This window comes from Pelophylax lessonae (genome assembly GCF_965119305.1).
Source record: "Pelophylax lessonae genome assembly, chromosome: 11".
Taxonomy (NCBI): Eukaryota; Metazoa; Chordata; class Amphibia; order Anura; family Ranidae; genus Pelophylax; species Pelophylax lessonae.
Window position 1 is genome coordinate 121,179,470 of NC_138778.1, and position 21,921 is coordinate 121,201,390.

A 21,921-nucleotide genomic window follows, 5' to 3' on the forward strand; every position below is an offset into this window, starting at 1 on the left:
AGAATCTGTAGGGTAATGTCAAGAGAAAGAGGAGAGACACCAGATCCAGCAATGCATACAAGCCGAAGGCCAATATCAAAGCACCTTGGGCTTCCAGCAGCAACACCTCAGCAGTGCCACAGGCTGATAGCCTCCAAGCCACGCCGCATAGATGCAGTATTTCATGCAAAAGGAGCCCCGACCGAGCATTGAGTGCATACTGTACTGTACATGGACGTGCTTTTTGGTAAGCCAACATTTTTTGTATTTAAAATTTTTTTTTTTGTTTTTTTTTTTAAATGCGCCTTATGTAATATTCAAATTTTCCGAGATACTGAACTTTGGGTTTTTACTAGCTTTAAGACATAATCATCCAAATTAAAAGAAATAAATGTTTGAAAGATATCACACTGTGTGTAACACATCTACATAAAATATATGAGCTTCACTTTTTGAAACTGAATTACTGAAATTAATTAATTTTTTGATATTATAATTTTATAAGATGCACCTGTTTAATAATGTATGTTCTTGTTTATTCTTTAAATCTGCTTCTTCAATCTTGCTACCCAACAAACTGTTTATCTGTCACATATTCAGCATAGTGAGAGTGGCAGCAAAAAAAAAAAATCTGTGGTAATTAGGACATCGGTCAAGTTTTTTGTTGCTGTGTCAAGTGAGAGGATTACCCTGATGACAGTCGTCACCCTAAACAGAAATAGAAGGGAAATCTATGATTACCAGTTGCTGGAAAAACAATAGGAACAAATGTCCTGGGGAAATCTGTCAATAGGTGGGTTTTCTCCAAGTCGGGACACTGGACAATGGAGTTGATTTACTAAAGGTAAATAGTATGTGCACTGCAAGTGCTCCCACAAGTGCAGTTACTCTAGATCTGAGGTGAACATGCAAGGAAAATAAAAAACTGTATTTTTGCTTGCATGTGATTGGATGATAGAAATCAGCAGAGCTTCCCCTCATTGTACAGAACAATAGGATCATAAACTGACTTTGATGTTTTACTGATCATCAAAAAGAAAAATAGTTACTTTGCAGAATTTGGCCCATGTGATTTGACAGCCGGAATAGTTTACTCCAGGACCTAAAGATGAAGCAAATAAGAATATATTAGGGCTATAGAACACAAATTATGGCACTGTATTAGAGAGCTGCACGGTTCTGGATAAAATGAGCCACAATTTTTTTGCTTAGAATAAAGATCACGATTATCGGCCTAACATCTTTCACATTATACAAACAAATTGGGCTAACTTTATGGTTTATTTATTTTTAATTCATTAAATTGTGATTTTCCCAAAAAAATTGCATTTGAAAGACCGCTGCGCAAATATAATTAGATTATATTATATTTTATATTTGGGGGTTTTAAGTACTTTTCTAGTAAAAAATTGGATTTTTGACTTACCGTAAAATCCATTTCTCTAATGTTCATTGACGAACACAACTCCTGATCTTCATAACCATTTCGGACGTCACAAAGCAGTTAAAAATGAGGGGTGGAAAAAGCAAAAACATTTCCCAGGCTAAACAGTCAACCAGGCAACAGGAGCTCAACAAAACAACTGGAGCCCACCTGAAAAAAAAATAACACAACCAAAGAGGATCAAGTCCTCTAAAACGCAGTCTGCAAAACCTTGCGGCCAAAAGAAGCATCCGCAGATGCCAAAACATCCACTTTATAGAACTTTGTGAAAGTGCACCGACGACCAGCTGGCCGCCTTGCAAACCTGCGTCACTGATGCCTGATGACGGAAGACCCAGGATGCATTGAGCACCCGAGTAGAGTGCGCCTTGACAGGGAAAGGAGGAACTTGACCCTTTCTGAGCCCCATCCATGAGCACAAATAGTAAATGACTTCCTAAAAGACTCTGCAGCTGCCAGGTACACCCTTATTGCCCAGACCACATCTAAAGCATGCAAGGCAATTTCCTTCGGAAGTTTCAGCCTGGGATACAGGGAAGTCAACACAATGTCTTTTCATTCAATAACAATCAGACAACCTTTGGGATGAACGATGGACAGGGGCGAAGAACCACCTTACCTCTGTGAATCACAAAGTAAGGTAAATGGCAGGAAAACGCTGCCAGTTCCGACACGCTGCGTGCATGATAGCCACCAAAAAGGCCACCTTCTCAAAGGGAGGCTTCTGGAGGACCGAAAGCACCAAATTAAGGTCCCAAGGTGGCAACGGAGACTGCACTGGAGGAATCAAATGTCGGACACCCTGAAGAAAGGTATGCACCAGGGAGTGTGTGGCCAAGGGTCATTGGTAGAAGACCGCCAAAGCAGACACCTGGCCCTTGATGGTACTCCAGGCCAATTTCTGTTCAACCCTCCGTTGAAGGAAGTTCACGATCCAAGCCACCGAGAAGCGAGGATAAACCCCAAGAGACACGCACCACGCAATGTACGTCTTCCACATACGATGGAAAATCTTCCTAGTAGAGGATTTCCTAGCTTTAAAAAGCATATAAATCACTGACTCAGACAGACCTCTATCCATCAGCACCTGGCATTCAACAGACAAGCCGTCAAAGCCAGCGACTGTAAAGCAGGATGAAAGATTAGACCTGGGACAGCAGATCCTCCCTGAAAGGAAGATTCCAAGGAAAGTCGACGACCAGCGGCAACAGATCGGCGTACCAAGCCCAGCAAGGACACTCAGGAGCCACTAAGATGACCGCAAGATCTTCTGCCTCGATCCTACGTAGAAATCTTGGCAGAAGCTTGAGAGTAGGGAAGGCGCAATTCAGACAATACTGACCCCACTGGGCCACCAGTGCATCTGTGGTATCCGACAGAGCATCCCGTGACCAAGCCACAAACATCTGCACCTTTCTGTTGAGCCGAGATGCCAACAGATCCACCTCGGGGGGTGCCCCACCGGAGACACAACTGATAAAACCCCTCTGAATGAAGGGACCACTCTCCTTGGTCCAAAGCCTGCCGACTGAGGTAATCTACCTGCCAGTTTTCCACCCCGGGAATGTATATGGCGGGGAGGGCTGGAACAAACTGTTCTGCCCACCTTAGAATGCCGGCTACCTCCCAAGCTGCCAGGACACTTTTTGTGCCCTCTTGGTGATTAACATTGTCCAATTGAATGCGCACTGGACGTCCCTGAGGACAATCCGTCCAATTGTCCAGGCACAGTCTGATCGCTCGAAGTTCCAAGACATTGATTGGTAGTCTAGACTCTTCCAGCGTCCAGATCCCCTGAGTTGAATGCTTGCCGTGTACGCCTCCCCAACCGGACGGGCTGGCATCCCTGGTGACCACTGTCCAATACAAAGGGAGGAAGATTTGCCCAGCCAAAGCACCGGAGAACAAAGCCACCAAATCAGGGACTCCTTCGTTCCCTGGCTCAGCCGCATCTGATTGTTCAGAGACTGCGGAGTCTTGTCCCATTTAGCCAGAATCTCCCTTTGCAGGGACCTCATATGGAACTTTGCAAAAGGAACAAACTTGAAGGTAGACACAATAAAGCCAAGCACCCACATGCAAGTCTGGAGGGATGACTATCTGCTGGACAGCAGGGGACAAATGGCAGCCAGCAATTTCTGGCATTTGTCCAGAGGAAGGAGAACTCTGGCTAAGGCCGAAAATCAGATTCAGATAGTCCAGCTTTGTGGACGGAACCAGAGCAGACTTCTGAAAATTCAGAATCCAGCTAAACTCCTGCAGAGTCTGTATGGTGATTTCCAGGTTTTCCACCAGAGCAGTAGAAGACTCTGCTCCCAGATGGTGGTCATCCAAGTAGCCCAGTACCGCAATCCCCCCATTGGCGTAACAATGCTAGTACCGGTGCTAATACTTTTGTGAAGACCCAAGGAGCAGAGGCCAGACGAAAGGGTAATGCCACAAACTGATCATGCTCCTCTCCCACGGCAAAGCGGAGGAAACGCTGGTGACTGGCACATATGGGATTGTGAAGGTAAGCATCCTTGATGTCGATGGAGGCAAGAAAATCCCCCCATGCAGGGATGCCACCACCGTGCGCGAATGGACTCCTTTCGGAACTTCTGCATCCCCACAAAGCAGTTCAGCGCCTTGGGGTCAAGGATTGGATGCACCTTGCCTTCCTTCCTGGGAACTGTAAACAGGGCTAAGTAAAAACCCTGAAAACCTTCCAAAGTCGAAACCGGGACAAACACCCCTAAAAGTAATAGGTTGTACTGCCCAAACAGACCCTGTAAGCGGTCCAGGGACAGGTGCAAGTTGGAGGGAAAAAACCTTCACAGGGGACATGAGCCAAATTCGATCTTGTAGCCAGACCAAATGACTTTATGGACCCACTTGTACCAGGGAAGTCCACGGGGCCAGAAACCAGCGATGACGTCCCCCCCACCCCATACAGGTGAGGGGGCGCACCTTCATGGTGAAGGAGCCTTGTCCGTGGGAAGCACATTCTTGGCTAGCTAGACCAGGTTTGTTTGAATGCTTCAGAGGAGGCCCTGAAAGGCTTCAAGCCCTTGTCAGTCGACCCTGAGGGACAAAAAAATGTATAAGCCCAGGAGGACCCACGTCTACGACGAGGTTCCTTGCGGAAGCAAAGTACTCTTTCCCCCTGTGAGACCTTTAAGGATGTCATCCAGGGTAGCCCCAAACAAGCGATCTCCTTGAAAGAGGAGATCAGTCATGAACTTTTTAGGAATCTGGTCTGCAGACCAGCATTTAAGTCAAAAGACACGCCGAAGGACCATTGCCAAAACAGAGAGCTGAGCCACTAGGGAGCCGCATCCAAAGAGGCATCACAGATAAACTGCAGCCCCTGGACCAGCTGGTCCTCCAGCTCAGGCAGGGGGGGAGCAGTTTTCCCTTCAGGTCACGGCCTAAAAGCTTAGCCCACTCGGTCAGAGTTTGGAACAGTCAACTTCTTAAAAAGAGACTCCTCATAGGGGTAACACCTAGTAAATCTCTTAGGGACCCCAAGAGGGCGCTTTGGGCATCCCCACTCTTTAGCAACAATTTTAACAAAATAGGGGGGGGGGGGGGAAGGAAACACCTTGCTGCTCTGAATGGCCTGTGAGTGCCAAAGGGAACCTGCGCCACCTTTGCAGCTTCAGCTCTTCAAGGTCTACACACAGATACAATCAGTACTTCTACCAGCACCTTTTCGTGCGTGGTTGCAGATGTGGAGGAATCATCCTCTTTATCTGAAGATTTCGGGCGTGCGGTCGCAGACCCAGCAGGATGACCCACATCCACATTGGCCGAATCAGATTTAGGATCTGAGACAGATGAGCCAGGGTAAGGTGCTTTTTGCTAGCCCGTCACCCGAAAACCATCTCCATACAAAGGACTTCAGGAGCGCCGTCAGTGCATCAATGGATGGTTGGAACCTGGATGGCCCCATAGCCTCAGAGAGGGGGTCAGGTGGGGAGATGTGCTCCAAAGACTCCATAAGTCCCCAGGGGGACCTCACAAAAAGTGTAACACACACTGCAAGGGGACAACCCCCACCATGCTGGCAGCACCACCCAGTCACCAGGTACAAGGCACTAAGCAACCACCAGGATAGTCTGTACTCCACGTGTGGTGATCAGGAAGTGAAAAGATCCCAGAGTCAGCACAAGGGGAAGAGGAGAGGTTTCCACCACAGAAATTGCCGCCCACAGGGCTCCACTGTCATGGCTGCTGCCATTTTTAATGACAAACCCACGCAAAATGGACTACACAAAAAACGGCCGCTGTGCAGACAAACACACAGGCTACAACAAAATGGGGGCACCACGAGAGAGCCTTCGGTCTCAAGGACCGGCTCAGGCCCCCCGCATAGCTGATCGTCCGGGCACAGGAGGCATAACGCCCCCTCCGCCCAACCCAGGAGGGGGACCAGACCACCCACACAGCCCCAGCATAAGTGGAGGGGGAGGTTAGGATGGGAAACAGATGAAAAGGGGGTGGCTAAGGAGAAAGAGGGGAACCTGGGGTCCGACTGTCCCAAGGAGGGGCCCATGTCCACTCCAAAACCCTCCAGGGGGAGAGCTACTCACCATACCAGGAACCAGGCGGGAAACGCTCCAGACAGAACCCCTCGCCATCGAAATGTAAGCCAGGAGAAACGCTGTGACTCAGGCCGAGACCCAGTCGTATGCGACCTCGCAAGGCGTTTTAACTCGCAGGCCAGCCCCCGTCCAGTGGGGCTAGGTCGTGGCCAACCTAGCGCGGAGGTGAGGTCTGTGCGCACTCACTAGCCAGACTGGAGTGAACACAGGATCAGGATTATCCAGTCTGGCAGTTGATTGTAGATCTCACAAGAAAAAAAAAAACAGGAGAAAAAATTTCTATCTAAAAAGAAAAAAAAAATTTGCCAGGACCAGAGACCCCAGCAAGGAACTAAGTCCTTACTCCTGACTAGGGCATAGGCATAGCAAGATTAATTTTTCTGCCTAGTGTCCTACTCCTGTAGGGGGGGCAGTATAATCAATGGTTATGAAGTTTAGGAGCGGTGTACATCAATGAACGAAAGAAAATACTGATTTTAACTTGTAAGCAACAAGTGTAAAAAAAAAGGGCTTAGTCTAAGGGCTCTTTCACACGGTCCGCCTCCGTAGGCGGATCCGTGCTGCTCAGCGGGGATCGATTCGCCGATCCCCGCTGAGCTGGCGGATGACAGCTCCGTCTCCGCTTGCAGTGCGGAGAGGGAGGTGTCACAGTCCCCGCTGCTCTCTATGGGGGATCGGATGAGAGCGGACTGCCAGATGTGAGTTTGCGATGCGGGAACAGGCTGTGAATTCGCAGCCTTCCCGCATCGCACAAGTGTGACCCGGGACTCATTCCTTTGATCTAAAAGAACCAAATAATAAGTTGTAAGCCCCCGTTCACACTGGGGTGACCTGTCAGGCGACCTGGTCGCCTGACAGGTCGCCTGGCATAGAGAAGCTGTGGACCCGACTTAGAAAAAGGGTCCGGAGCTTCTTTGGGGCGACCTGGAGCGACCTGCATTGACTTCAATGTTATGAAGTCCGTGCCGGCCGCTCCGAGGTTTAAGATCGCCCCGGGAAGTTGGATCGCCCCAGTGTGAACGGGGCCTAAAGCATTGTGTTTATAGTTATCTCGTAGTCTTAGCAATGTTGATAAACATTTGTGAAGGCTCTGCACCCCCCCCCCCCCCTTAAAAATGCAGTTTTAAGATCGAGATCACAATTTTTTTTTTTTTAATGATTAATCGTGCAGCTCTACACTGTATCAGTGTACCCCCTGTACTACTAAGAGCTTACCCAGCAGTTTTTCGGCCAGTGTGGTTAACTGTTCAATGCTAAGGCCGCGTTTTGTGGTGGAAGAGAACTGCCAGCTTAGGACCTCAGCCACCTGATCCCATGTGCCAATGGGAGGCTTGGTGAAAAAGTTGACATTCTAAAAATGAAAACATTAACTAGCACTGTAATACTGACAAATCATATAAATGTATTTTAACATATCCATACAATAGGCAGATCTGCAATTTATTTGTCTTTTCTTTTATTACCTAGCTATAACAGCAAAAGGATGTGTGTGCAAATCAACTTCCCTTGACCCCCCCCCCCCCCAGTCCCTGTAGTGACAGTGGGCAGGGGATCTTCTCCCTGAATCCGCTATCACAACTTAAAAAAAACACGGCCAGGTGGGTGGAGTTCTGTAAATGGGAGAAGTTAGTGATGGTTATCCATTAACTACCAGGATGCTGATGAGCACTCTAGTTAGTTAATTGATGCTTCCTGTCATTCATTATCTGCCATTTGTATGATGTACCGGCAGACAGATGCACCGACAGTCTGCAGAGATTGCACCCGTGATCTGCTGATTGGGTGCAATGCTTTGCAAGCTAATTAAAAACAAAAAACAAAACTTTTTTAAAATCCTGCAAAAAGATGTGCATTAGTTTATTTTTACAAAAAATAATTTCTTTTTTAAAAGAGGTTGTATCCCGTGTAAAAAAAAAAAAAAAACAAAAAAAAAAACAAAAAAACAAAAAAACCTGCAGGACAATGGCATAATGTGCTAGTATGCTTCGCAAACTAGCACATTTTGAAATACTTACATTAGAACGAAGCCCCCATGCGGTTGCCCGGACACCCCTGAGGGAGCTGACATGTTCCCTCGGCGCTGTGAGTGGCCGGAGCCGCGACGAGTTCACTTTCCAGCAAAGGAGCTCTGAAGGTCCGGCAAGATACGCTTCGTTCTAAGGAATGTCATTGTGCTAGTATGCGATGCATACTAGCACATTATGTTATTGTCTTGTAGGTTTTTTTTCAGCAGTTTACTACCACTTTGACTTATCAGCTGGTTTGTGCTGCTGGCGGTCAGAGTCAATAAAAAATAGGTCTGCAGAAAAAAATAAGTTGCAGAAAGGGTACAATTATGTGTAGGTTTGAGTGCCAAGAAGCACCCAGGTACAGTCTCTGAATGTCAAAACTCACTTTAGAAAACTGCACCATGTATCTGTATTTTAAAAGGCTCACAAACATCCTCTGCACATCAATCTTTATACTGGCCCTCATGTATTCAGCCTGCTGTAATCTCTTTAAAACCAAACCTAAACCTCCATTAGCGTACACGTTGCTATTGAAGTGCCTGCATTTTTTTCACATTTCGGTCTAAAAAGTCATCATCATTACATAGATTCTTTTTACAAAATAGTAATGAAGGTGGGCAGAGCTCATTTAAATGGGTTGCGTTAGGCAGAAGTTTAAGGAAATATATTATGTCATTGCATGTTCCTGGTTCAGTCAATTCTATCTGATGACTGCTGTGTGTCTGTAACCCTCCTCATTTCTTCCCACGCTTATGTTATAGTCTATCAATGCCAAACACAAAAGCTTCAAGAAAGTCACCCCTTAATACACATGTGACCATACAGAACTATCACATCTATGTATTACAAACATCCACTGAAGTACTTGTACTCATTATGACAATTTCAACCGGTGTCCTTTTAAATCACAAATAAAGGTTACAATGCATTACCTTTGGGTTGTTTGTCAGCATGTTGTACCACAGGATTGAGGCCCAAGCATTGGGCATCTGACAAATGTTGGATATCACTACAACTGGTAATGAATGAGTCTTCATGGAGGAAAAAAAAAAAAAAAAGGGATTACACCAGTTAAAATAAAATACAGCATATTAAAACAGAAAAAATACCTACATTTCTGCTATTCATAAGAAGTCAGCATTAGCAATGGAATCTTGGCTTTGGGAGGAGACATTGACATTTGCTGCCAAATCTTATATACCAAGTTATACTCTGTACACAATTATGCCTGAGCCCATATCAGCAACTAGGCCTCAGGCATCTTTCATGAGTTTCAAAGTGGTTGACTAAAGCTAGTAATGGGTAAATATACATCTCAGCCACAGTTTTGCTATCTGTTAAATTTTCTTGAGCCAATGAACACTTAGGAAAACTGAAGTTGCTTTAAGAAAATGTGTTTTAATAGCACATCTATAAAATTATATGAAAATGTAAATATTCATTCAAAACCGTTAACAGAAGTATTTTATAATCCTGCACACATTCAGAAGTGTGGCTGACCCATGGTGCTTTGGGAGTATAAAGCCCCATCTACCCACGATACACCTTTGTTGTTGAATTGCTTACCTCCAGATCAATTTTTAAGCCTTGATGGTATACTTCAGTCTCAAACGTAATTAAATGCAGCTCTTCAGTAACAATAAGTGATGCCTGAAAAATATAAATTGGTCATATAAACACTCGGTACACAAAACTGGATAATCCTTCAGGGCACTGGAGATGTGATGCTACAAGCTAGAGGCCAGATCTATGCTTCCCTCGGACATCTTCCTTCTCATGATGCTTTGAGGATCATTTTAAAATTGTCAATTTCTGAATGAAAAAGGGTTAATCATAATAGGAGCACTCACACTTTTAAAAGCTGCCATTTTAAAAAATTTGGGTGGAGACAGTGGCACATCTGTGATCAGCTTGAGTGGAAATGAAGGAGCTTGCATTTGTTATTTATATGCTTAGAATCCACACAATGAAAAAACCTTCGTGTGAGTAGGGAGGGTGGGGAAGCTTCTTTTAACTGAGAAAGTACCGTGCTTTCCCAAAAATAAGATGGGGTCTTATATTAATTTTGGCTACAAAAACACACTAGGGCCTATTTTCAGGGGAGGTCTTATTTATTTACGGTATGTATAAGGACGATCTTAAAGTGGTTGTGTGTATATATATTATATATATATATATATACACACACACACACACGGATCATTTAAAACAGGATAGGCAGCCCAGTCCTTATGCTGGGTCATTTACCCCTCTCTAGATTTTAAAAAAACATGGAACAAAACAATAAATTATTTTTTTTAAAAACATTTGTGTCCCCTGTCTTCTCTTCTCCCCCCCTGTCAGCTCAGGAGTCAGCATTATGACATTCTGTAATCCCAAAAATAAACCTTGGTTAAAGTCATTGTAAAATTATGTAAATCGGTTTTGTAAAAAGATTATATAATATCCAGTGAGTCTCCATTTGTAAACGGCACTGTAAAGAAGGCATTTCCCCAATAAAGTTACAAAAGGAGACACTGCACATCTTTTTACAAAACAGATTGAATGTCTTTACAAGGATTTTAACTAGGGCTTATTTTCAGAGTAGGGCTTGTACTGCAGCCATCCCCAACAATCACGCTAGGTCTTATTTTTGGGGTAGGGCTTATTTTCAGGGAAACAGGGTATTTGCAGAGATTTCTAGATTAGGTAATAAACTAAAATAGGGTTAAAACATGTCATGGCTAAAAAAAAAAAAAAAAAAAAAAAAAAAAAAAAAAAGAAATAACTCCTCTCTACAATACACGTTTCCCTGTGCTTCAACCTCTTAGTCAGTCTGTCAATCTTTTTTACCCTGAGGAACCCCTAAAATAGCTTTCAAGTCTCAGGGAACCCTCACTAAAACAGATTCATTGGGAAAAAATTGAGAAAATGCCCCTTACATTGATGGCCAGTAGGAATAATGCAACTTTTACAATGGTGATCAGAATGCAACCTTTATAGTCCGCTAAAAAGCTGTCTGGGACATATTGCTGATTTTGACAAGTAGCACTGGCCCAGGAACTATGCAGGTACCATCAGATTAATCAATCACAGCTTAAAAGGAGAAGTTTACTTTAAAAAAGTAAAAAATTACTGCACATTTTTTTGCAGGTAAATAAATATGCATTTTTTTTTTTTTTTTTGCAGGAGCCCATAAAGCATGTCACCCCTCAATCAGTAGATCGCTGGTGCCATGCAGGTCTCCTGCAGATCTGTCAGTGTATCGCCTTGCCCATACCTCATAGAAAGACTCAATGAACTACCACAGCGCCATGGTAGTTCATTGAAAACTACAAGCTGACAGCCGCAAAGACTGCTGGACCATGTAGTTTTCTATTCATAGAGAACTACGAATGAGTGACGTGGCCGGAGACCTCGCATACCTGTGTCTTTTATGAATTGTGGCAGCAGACACAGGGAGAAGATTCTTTGGGGTGATCGCATGGGCTGATGCATTTACAAAACGTTACACGCTGGATATGGGTGTAACATGCTATTAAATGTGAAATTCTTTAAGGAATCACCAGAGTTTCACGGAACCCTGGTTAAGAATGGGTGCTCTAAATACTTTGCAAGTAAATTAAAATACAGAGTCCTCAATCTCCTTTTCTGCCCAGCACTCATGGAATCCAGAAATGCTCTGTACCGAGCATCCCATGTTTATGCAGGAACAAAAACACGTTATTCATGCTTTCCAATCCCTTCAGTTATAAATAAACACAGCAATGGTAAATATTGAAGGGATGGGTACACATAGGGGATGTTTTCACCAATCTCCCTGCTCCCTGTCCTGGAGAGATCTGATCCTCCTCACTGTGGTCCCACAATATAATTGCCTCCCCAACACACTGCCTCATCCAGTAAAGGTCTGGGGAGAGCAGCAGGGATTGGAGGGCACAGAAACAGCAGCGACTCTGGGTTGCGGATAGTACACAGAAGGTATAAGGTTGAAGGTAAACAGCAGGGGGGCGATGGTGGTGGGGTGCTTAAATTATTTTCAAATTATTGTGATTGACAGCTTGTCAGCTGCTGATCACAGCCATTTATGAATATCAAGAGTACCCTTCTGCTAGAAGTTTATTGTCACTATACATGGGGAACAGATTGGGATTAGATTCAAATTATTGGCACTGAATATGATATATTACTTTTCAATACTGATATATAATTTTGCACTTCTGGAGTATTACATTGATTTATATCTTTAGGTTTGATTTTGGAGCACTGCGCTATTTTGTTTTTCTTATTTATTTTGGTGGTTCACAATAAAATGACACCATAGGGCACAAATGTGTTACTAAGCAGGTTACCATTGAGTGGCAGGGGGAAATTAAAAAGGATGGAGCTCTTCAATGAGTTTGTATACTTACATCACAGTTGGCTCTTCCTCCATTGCCACATCTCTGCTCTCTAAGAGTCTGCAAACAAAAGGAAGACAGATGCAAATTGAATGACAAGGATAATATGCAACAGAAAAATAAACTCTGGGTAGGACTGAGAGGTACGCATTAGAATACACCTTAATAAAACCCAGCTTTATTCATTAAAGGAGCAGTGATCAAGGCAGGCAGAGAAAACCTTACAGATATAAAGTGACATGGCTTTTAGGTTCCTGAATAACTTACATCATTAAAAAGAAAAAAAAAGTGTAAACTGACAATAAGGTAAAGGAGTAATAGTTCATGAGGAGCAGCAAGGAGGTGGGAATTTTGTTGTTACATGCAAACGGTCTCAGGTGGAGAGATTTTTAGTTTAATATCCTGCAGGTAAAAAAACACTATTTTTGTCTTACAATAAAATCCTTTTCTCTGATGTTCATTGACGGACACCGCTCCATATCTTCTTTGACCCTTGGGTTATGCTGCCCCCTACAGGAGTAGGACACGAGGCGGAAAATAATTGACTACGCCTATAGGGCAGTCCTAGGGGGTATACTCCCACTTCCTGCTATAGGACTTCAGTTTTGTAACAAGCAGTGTCCAAAGAATACATAACCCAACTCAACAGAAGGGTGGGTGCTGTGTCCGTCAATGAATATCAGAGAAAAGGATTTTACGGTAAGACAAAAATCCAGTTTTCTCTTTTGTTCATTGATGGACACAGCTCCATATCTTCTTTGACCCTTGGGATGTCCCATTGACCCTTGGGATGTCCCAAAGCAGTGTCAACATGAGAGGTGGGAAAAAAAACACAGTAATAAACATACTTCCCAAAAAGGCTAAACCTAGTCAGCCAGGTAACACAGGAGCTCAACCAGTAACAACTGGAGCCCACCTGGCAAAAAAAAAAAAAAGAAAAAGAAATTCACCCTCAAGAGGCTTAAGCCTCTCCAACAGCGGCCTGCAAAACCTTGTTGCCAAAAGCAGCATCCGCAGATGCGAATACATTTAACCTTGTAAAATTTTGTGAAGGTGTGTACAGACAACCAGGTAGCCGCCTTGCAAACCTGGATCCCTGACCTGGATGACGGAAGGCCCAGGAGGCACTAAGCGCCCTCGTAGAATGTGCCATAACAGGGAAAGGAGGAGCCTGACCCTTAATTGAGTAGGCCTGCGCCACCGTCTGCCGGATCCATCTGGAAATGGTCACAGCAGATAGGGCCTGCCCCATACAAAATCCGTCCGTAAGGACAAAGGAATCAGATTTCAGAAGCAACTCAGTCACTGCCAGGTACACTCTGATTGCCCGAACCACATCCAAGGAATGTAAGACAATCTCCTTAGGGTGCTTAGGCTTAGGACACAAGGAAGGCAACACAATGTCTTCATTTAAGGGGAAACCAGAGGAAGTCACGAGGCAACTGAGACCTTACAGGGGGATCCAGGTGGTGTACCCCCTGAACGAAAGTGTGAGCCAAGGAATTTGTGGCCAATGGGCGTTGGAAGAAAATTGCCAGGGCGGAAATCTGGCCCTTAATGGTTTCCCAGGGCCAAACGCTGATCTACACCTCTTTGGAGAAACTCCAAGAGCCGAGCCACCAAAAAGGAATGGGAAGAAACCCTGTGAGACTCACACCAAGTAATGTACGCCCTCCAGGACTCGATAAATCTTCCTAGAAGTAAGATTTCTAGCTTTTTTAGATTTTTTTTAGGATTTATCAATTCTGACAACCCTCTGTCCTTCAGCACCTAGCTTTCAATAACCCAGCCGTTAAAGCCAGCGACCGTAAAGCAGGATGGAAGATCAGTCCTTGAGCAAAAAGATCTTCTCTGAGAGGGAGCCTCCATGGGACATCGGCGTCCAGCCTTAGTATATATCTGTGTAACAGGACCGGCGACGCCAGTCTGGGGCCACCAGGATGACTGGAATCCCTTCTGCCTCGATTCTGCGCAGAAGTCTCGGCAGAAGTTTCAGTGGAGGAATACTGGCCCCAAGGGGCCGTCTGTGGCGTCGGCCAGGGGATTCCGAGACCTTGCCATAAACCTCTGAACTTTCTGATTGAGACAAGAGGCCAACAGGTCCACATTGGGAGTCCCCCACCAGAGACACAGTTGTTGAAACAACTCCGGGTGGGGAGAACATTCTCCCTGATCCAGTGCCTGCCGACTGAGGTAGTCGGCCTGCCAATTTTCCACCTCTGGAATATGCACAGCAGAGAGGGCTGGAAGAAAGCGTTCTGCCCACCTTAGAATGCCGGCCACTTCTCTGGCCGTTAGGGTACTTTTGGTGCCCCCTTGATAATTGACATATGCCACAGCCGTGGCGTTGTCTGACTGAATCCTTACCGGGCGCCCCTGCAGACGATCCACAGGGACAGGATAAGCCTCATCACCCGAAATTGCAGGATATTGATCAACAGACTGGACTCCTGTAGGGTCAAAACCCCCTGGGCACAATTTGTTCCAGGTTTTCCATCAGAGCAGTAGGAGACTCCACTTGCGAAAGGAGGTCGTCCAAGTAGCCCAGTACGGCGATCCCCCATTGAGGTAACAATGCTAGCACCGGTGCCAACACTTTCGTGAAGACCCGAGGAGCAGAAGCGAGACCAAAGGGTAACGCCACAAACTGATAATGCTCCTCTCCCACGGCAAAGTGGAGGAAGAAATGGAGACCGACACATATTGGAATATGAAGTTAAGCAGTCCTTGATTTTTTGTTTAATATATTTTTATTGAGTTTGAAAGAAACAAAACAGAACACATACAGCACAATCCGACATAGTATAAAACGAAAAACAGAGGAATCCAAATATTGAGAGGGCAAGCTTCCGTAGTAGGCCATGCAGTGCTTCAAGTATAAAGGAGACTACCGGTACTGTAATCAACATGGCATACAAGCACGAAAAAGAGTACATCTATAAAACATTATCCCCCAAAGTAGGATCAGTGGCGGGGAGGACAAGGAGGAACAGGGGGTGAAAAAAAAGATGAAGGGAAGGAACATGGGGAGAGGAGGGTAAAGGAAGGTGAACAGGCCACGACGATATGTTATCAAAAAAGGAGGAAGGAGGAGGGGGGGGGGGGGGGGAAATCCATACATCTCAAATATATGACAAGGTGGTTAAAGCAATATACATCAAATAGTCAAATACACACTATTAATGTGAAGGGGAAGTGTAAGAACCATCAACGAGTAAAGAAACATAATCCGGGGTAGACTTAAAAGATGACATGGGGTACCACATGGAAAGGAAGAAAGCAGTCCTTGATGTTGATGGAGGCAAGAAAAATCCCCCTGATGCAAGGAAAACACCACCACCGTGCGAATGGACTCCATTCTGAACTTCTGTACAAGCACAAAACAGTTCAGTGCCTTGAGGTCCAGAATTGAACACACATTGCCTTCCTTCCTTCCAGGGGACTGTAAACTGGTTTGAGTAAAACCCCTGAAAACGTTCTGAAGTCTGAAGCAGGACCATCACCCTTTAAAGTAAAAGGTCTTTCACCGCCCCAAAAAGAGCCTGTAAGCGGACTGGGTACAGTCGCACGTTGGAAGGAAGAACCTTACTGGAGGGTAAGAATGAAACTCGATCTTGTAGCTGGACCAAATGACCTTGTGGACCCACCTGACTTGTACCAGGGGTGTTCACGGGTCCGGGAACCAGCAAAGACCGTCCCCCCACCCCAGATACAGGTGAGAGCGCACCTTCATGCTGAAGGGGCCTTGTCCGCAGGTCTGGAGAAGCCCAATCTTGACAGACTAAGGTCACTTGGATCCTTCAGAGGAGGCCCCGAAGGCCTCCTATCCCTTGTCAGTCGACCCTGAAGGATGAAAAAATGTATGAGCTGAGAAGCAGGACCCAAGTCTATGACGAGGGTCCTTGCCCTTAGTAGCCTGCGGAAGAAAGGTACTCTTTCCCCCCTGTGAGACTTTTAATGAGGTCATCCAGGGTAGTACCAAACAGGCAATCTCCTTGAAAGGGAAGATCAGTCTAGGCTTTTTTAGAGGTCTGGTCCGCAGACCAGCATTTGAGCCAAAAGACACGCTGAAGGACCACTGCCAAAACAGAGAGCCGAGCCACTAGGGGAGCTTCATCCAAAAGAGACATCACAGATAAACTGAAGCCCTTGGACCAGCTGGTCCGCCAGCTCAGCAAAGGCAGGGGAGTGCTACTCCTACTAGAGGACATGGCGCAAAAGCCTAGCCCATTCGGTCAGTCTGCGACACCAGGGCAATGGTGAGTATCAGCCAGGGTGTACATATCACGGGCCACAGCCTCCGCCTTCATATCAGCCGGGTCCTTAGAGGCCGGGGACTCTTCAACGGGAATCATAGATTCCTTGGTAAATCTGGAAACCGGAGGCTCCACCACCGGTGGAACATTCCACTTCTTAAGGGACTCCTCATAGGAGTATCGCCAAGCAAAATCGCTTAGGGACCACAAGTGGACGCTTAGGTCGTCCCCACTATTGACAATTCTGTCAAAATAGGAGGGGAAAGGGAACACCTTTTCAGCTCTGGGTGGCTTGTGAACACCAAAGGGAACCTGTGCCATCGCCGCAGCTTCAGCAGCATCTTCCATCTTTGAGGTCTCACGAACAGCTACAATCAGTGCATCCAACAGCGCCTTTTTGTACGCGTTTGCAGAAGTGGAGGAATCATTCTCACTATCTGAGGATTCAGGGCGCATGGTCACAGACCCAGCAGGGTAACCCACGTCCACAGCGGCCGAATCAGATTCAGGATCCGATGAGACAAATATGACACAGGGGAAGGCGGGGGGTGTTTTTTGCCAACCCGGCGCCCAAAAACCATCTCCACCCGGGACACAAAGGACTTAAGGACCGTTGTCAGTGCATGGATGGATGGTTGGGACCTGGAGGGCACCGCAGCCTCAGAGGGGGGGTCAGGTGGGGAGCTGTGCTCCAAAGACAGAGTCACCAGAGGGACCCCACAAATAGTGTAAAACACTGCAAAAGGGACAACCCCCACCTCGCTGGCAGTACCACCCGGTCGCCAGGCATAAGGAACCAATCGATCCTCAGCAGAGGGAGAGAACCCCACCAGACACAGGCAATTGCAACCACCAGGATAATCTGTACTCCACGCGTGGAGATTAGGAAGTGAAATGATCGAGGAGTCAGCACCAGGGGATGAGGAGGGGCTCCCACTACCGAAATCGCCGCCCACAGGGCTCCACTGTCATGGCCGCTGCTATTTTCAATGGCAAGCCACTGCAAAATGGCAACCGGACTACACAAACATCGCTGCTGTGCATTAAGCACACAGGCTACAAGAAAATGATGGCACGACAAAGGCTCACAGGGACCCAGGAATGATCCCTAGGCCTCAGAAACTGGCACAGGCAGGAAGGGGGGGGGGGCCCTGGAAAGAGCCCCACCAGGTACAGCCCCCCCCCCCCCACTGCCAATCGCCCGGCTGCCAAGCGCACCCCCCCCCCCAGCACAGCCCCAGTGATGGAGGGGGGGCAAGATAGCCAAAGGGGACCACCAGACAGATGGGGGGGGTGCCTAACTGAAAGGAGGGCAACCCAGGGGTTCGACCCAAAACCCTGAAGAAAGTGGGGACAGTTACTTACCATACCAGGAACCAGGCGGGCATCACTCCAGACAGAACATCCTCTTCATCGAAATGGGAGGCTGTCGGCTAGGAGGAATGCTGCAACTCAGGCCGAGACCCAGTCGTACGCGACCACGCGAGGCGTTTAACTAGCAGGCCAGCCCCCCCATCTGATGGGGCTATGTCACGGCCGACCTAGCGCGGAGCTGAGGTCTGCACGCACGCGCTGGCCAGACTGGGGTGACCACTGAATCTAGATTATCCAGCCTGTCGCCCAGTCTGCCAGCTGATTGTAGATCTCAAAAAAGAAAATCCAGGAAAAAAAAAATTCTATCTAAAAAAGAAAAAAATTGCCAGGACCAGAGATCCCAGCAAGGAACTAAGTCCTTACTCCGGACTAGGCAGAAAAAAGTACCTATAGCAGAGAGAGGGAGTATACCCCATGGAACTGCCCATAGGCGTAGCCAGACTTTTTTGGCCTAGTGTCCTTCTCCTGTAGGGGGCAGTATATCCCAATAGTTAAGAAGTTCGGGAGCTGTGTCTGTCAATGAAGGAAAGAGAAATAAACAATAATGTACCAAAAGTGTAGCGTGCTCAACCTTCCTTTCTGACATGAGAACTATATTTTGACTCTGAATTCCAAAGCATTAGGTGTCAGGCCTGCCTACATCATTTATGATGCATTACAAACACAGACCCAGCTTATCTGCTTCCCCCTCCCCACTTCCATAATCCTTCCTTGTGCACAGAATAACTACTTCACTTTAAGCTTGTAATTTATACGATATATGAAAAGATGCAGTTATAGGTTATGATCTTAACCACTTAAGCCCCGGAAGATTTTACCCCCTTCCTGACCAGGGGGTATTTTGCGATTCGGCACTGCGTGACTTTAACGGACAATTGCGCGGTCGTGCGACGCTGTACCTAAACGAATTTGACGTCCTTTTTTTTCCACAAACAGAGCTTTCTTTTGGTGGTATTTGATCACCTGTGCGATTTTTTGATCACACGCTATAAACAAAAAAAAGAGCGTCAATTTTGCAAAAATAACAATATTTTTCACATTTTTTTATATGAAATTCCCCCCAAAAAAAAGTAAAAATCAAAATTTTTTAAAATTTTCGGCCAATTTGTTTTATGCTACCTATGTTTGGTAAAAAAAATTGCAAAAAGCGTATTTTGATTGGTTTGCGCAAAAGTTATCGCGTTTACTAACAAAGGGAAAGATTTTTGTCATTTTTGTTGTTTTTTTTTTAACGCGTAATGGTGGCGATCTGCGATTTTTTTTGCGGTACTGCGACATTGCGGCGGACAGATCGGACCCTTGACTGACATTTGTGACACTTTTGGGATTACCAGTGACATTTCTACAGTAATCAGTGCTATAAATATGCACTGTTACTGTAAAAATACACTTGTTGTGAAGGGGTTAACTTTATTTGGGAGGGAGGGGCTGTGTGTATCCCTAGGGGCGTGCTTTCTACTGTGATTGGCTGTGGCTTGAGCTGTAAGGACACTGATCAACGGATCTGCATACTAGATCCATGTGATCAGTGTCTTTACAGCGAGGAGAATGACAGGTGGCTTGTTTACACAAGCTGCCTGACATTCTCCCTCTCCCCCGCCGATCGCCGAGTGACCGGCGGACATCGGGTCCGCTGGTCACACGCGCGGGGGGGGTCCGTGACCACGCGGGAGCGGGAGCGCGCCTCCGGGGGCGCGCGCTCGCTCCCTAGACCCTCACAAGCTAGTGACGTAGCCCTACGTCACTTTGCCTGTGAGGGGCTGACTGCCGACGTAGATCGGCGTTAGGCAGTCGGCAAGTGGTTAAAGAGGTTGTAAACCCACTTTGTTGACATTTACCTATAGGTAAGCCTATATTAAGGCTTACCTATAGGTGATGTAAATATCTCCTAAACTTGCACCATTTAGGAGATATTTACTTTTAAGGCAGCCAATGACGTCATCGGCGCATACATTCTGAAGGAACGGCCACCCATGCTGTTCCTTCAGAGCCCTGTGCCATGAACGGCGGCTCCACCGCGCATTCGCGGGAGTGATGTAATTGCGCCTCCGGCCAATCAGATGGCCAGAGGACGCGAACATGTCGGCCGTCCTGTTGCTGAGCGGGCGGCACTGCGGGGATTCGTTTTAAGGTAAGTATTTCATAATGAGCTAGTATGCGATGCATACTAGCTCATTATGCCTTTGTCTTTACAGGTTTTTTTTTCCTCAATTTTTGCCGAGGGTTTACTTCCTCTTTAACAAGGGCAAATTCGATGCATGTCCTCACTGCTTGGTATTGTTTTTAAAGTTGTGATAAAATAAGGCGTTTATGAGTATATGTGTGTATTCTTGTTTGATGGAATAGTTGTGATGGTCTGTTATATAGAGTCCAATGCTTTTTTTTTTTTTTATTGGTCGTATGTTGCTGATCAGTTGTTACACTTACGTGACATAATGAAAGCACTGATAACAAACTCTGTCTTAAATATCAAATACAAAATCTTACCAAATGTTTGAATTCAGCAGACAGGCTGCCATTATTTGATTCCTCCATATTCATCACCTTTGTGTTTGTACCAAGAATATTAAATTTACGTGACCTAAAAAATACAAAAAAAACAAAAACAAAAAAAACACATCAGCTTTCAAGGTACGCCTGTTTTAAAAAGGCTAAAGGCTTTTAGCAAAAGTTAAATTTTTTTGAAAATGGACAGACAGGACATTTGTTCCTCCTTAGAAGGGATCCTGGACGGCAGCTCTTTTGGAAGTGAGCCCCGTAAGGAGTCAAAGCAGGGTTCATGAAATGAAACAAAAAGGATGGTGGGTCTCAGGTGTAGGTCTTGAATTTAACCACTTTAGATTGACACTTATCCACACTGATCACTATCAGACTGAGCATAGCAAGAAGACACAGATGGGACCTTCTGGTCTCTGACAGGCAAAAGTTAGAAAGAAAAAACTGTTGTTTCTGTCTAAGCTCGTTTCCAGAGATAAAACTTAGCAGACAACTTTGAGGATAGCAGACAACTTTGAGGATAAAAGACACAGTCAACGAAGGGAACTTCATACAGCAGATAAAAGACACATCATGCAAACTTTCCTTTGCCTTTAGAAAATGGCCAGTGGCACCATTTGCTCAGACCTGGCAATAACCAGTGGGACATTCACAGTGCAGCAAAAATGATCCTACAGCTGTCTAGATCACTACTGAAAGGCTTCAGCCACGAGAGGATTTTAAACACCATTTTTATACGGCATGTGGCTTGGAAGTGGTTAAGGTAACATTTCAGGCATCCTCAGCACTGTCCTCAGGTTTGAAGCTTCAAAATGTGCATCCCTAGTGATATATTAACCAAGGATATTGCAAATCTACACAAATGCTGGTTTTCATGTTTTACAACTTTTGTGTGATCATATTGTGGAAGGCAGACATCTTTTTACAAAAATGAGTGTAGTGTTACCTGCCTCATTACCTAAAGCACAGACAAAGGGAACACATTGTAATAAAATTTGCTAAAATTCTGAAGATTAAAGGGATTGTAAACCTCAGACATGAAATATAAACAAAGCATATCCCTCTATAGTGTGTACTTGTCTCAATCCAGAGCACAAAGTCATTTCTACGTGCTGCTTTATTCCTCTGCTATCTGCTTTAGTCACTTCTGACAAGTTTTCCTGACACCAAGAGAGAAAAAAAAAAAAAAAAAGGACAGTGGAGGGGAGCTCAAGCTGATTGAAAGCCTCAGCTATGTTCCTGTGTGAAGGGGAGGGTCTCTCTTACCCTTCAATAAGCGGTCAAAGCTTTCCTCACTGAGCTCTGCAGAGTGTAACTTCAGCTCTCTGCACCCTTGATGGCAGCTCAAGATGAGCTTAAAAAAATATTTTTTTTGAACTGATGTAGAACTAGAGAAGA

General features: G+C 45.6%; 1 protein-coding gene across 1 annotated transcript in view; it reads right to left on the reverse strand.

The window, feature by feature from the left end:
* STAT3 (signal transducer and activator of transcription 3) overlaps window positions 1-21,921 on the reverse strand; it is a 159,857-nt gene that overhangs the window by 24,491 nt on the left and 113,445 nt on the right. Inside the window, exons 13-18 of the mRNA XM_082271450.1 lie at window positions 20,515-20,608; window positions 12,410-12,457; window positions 9,585-9,668; window positions 8,951-9,049; window positions 7,225-7,360; window positions 1,029-1,081 (exon numbers count right to left, since the gene is read on the reverse strand). Of these exons, the coding sequence (XP_082127576.1) occupies window positions 1,029-1,081; window positions 7,225-7,360; window positions 8,951-9,049; window positions 9,585-9,668; window positions 12,410-12,457; window positions 20,515-20,608 (514 nt within the window). The remainder of the gene's footprint in view (window positions 1-1,028; window positions 1,082-7,224; window positions 7,361-8,950; window positions 9,050-9,584; window positions 9,669-12,409; window positions 12,458-20,514; window positions 20,609-21,921) is intronic.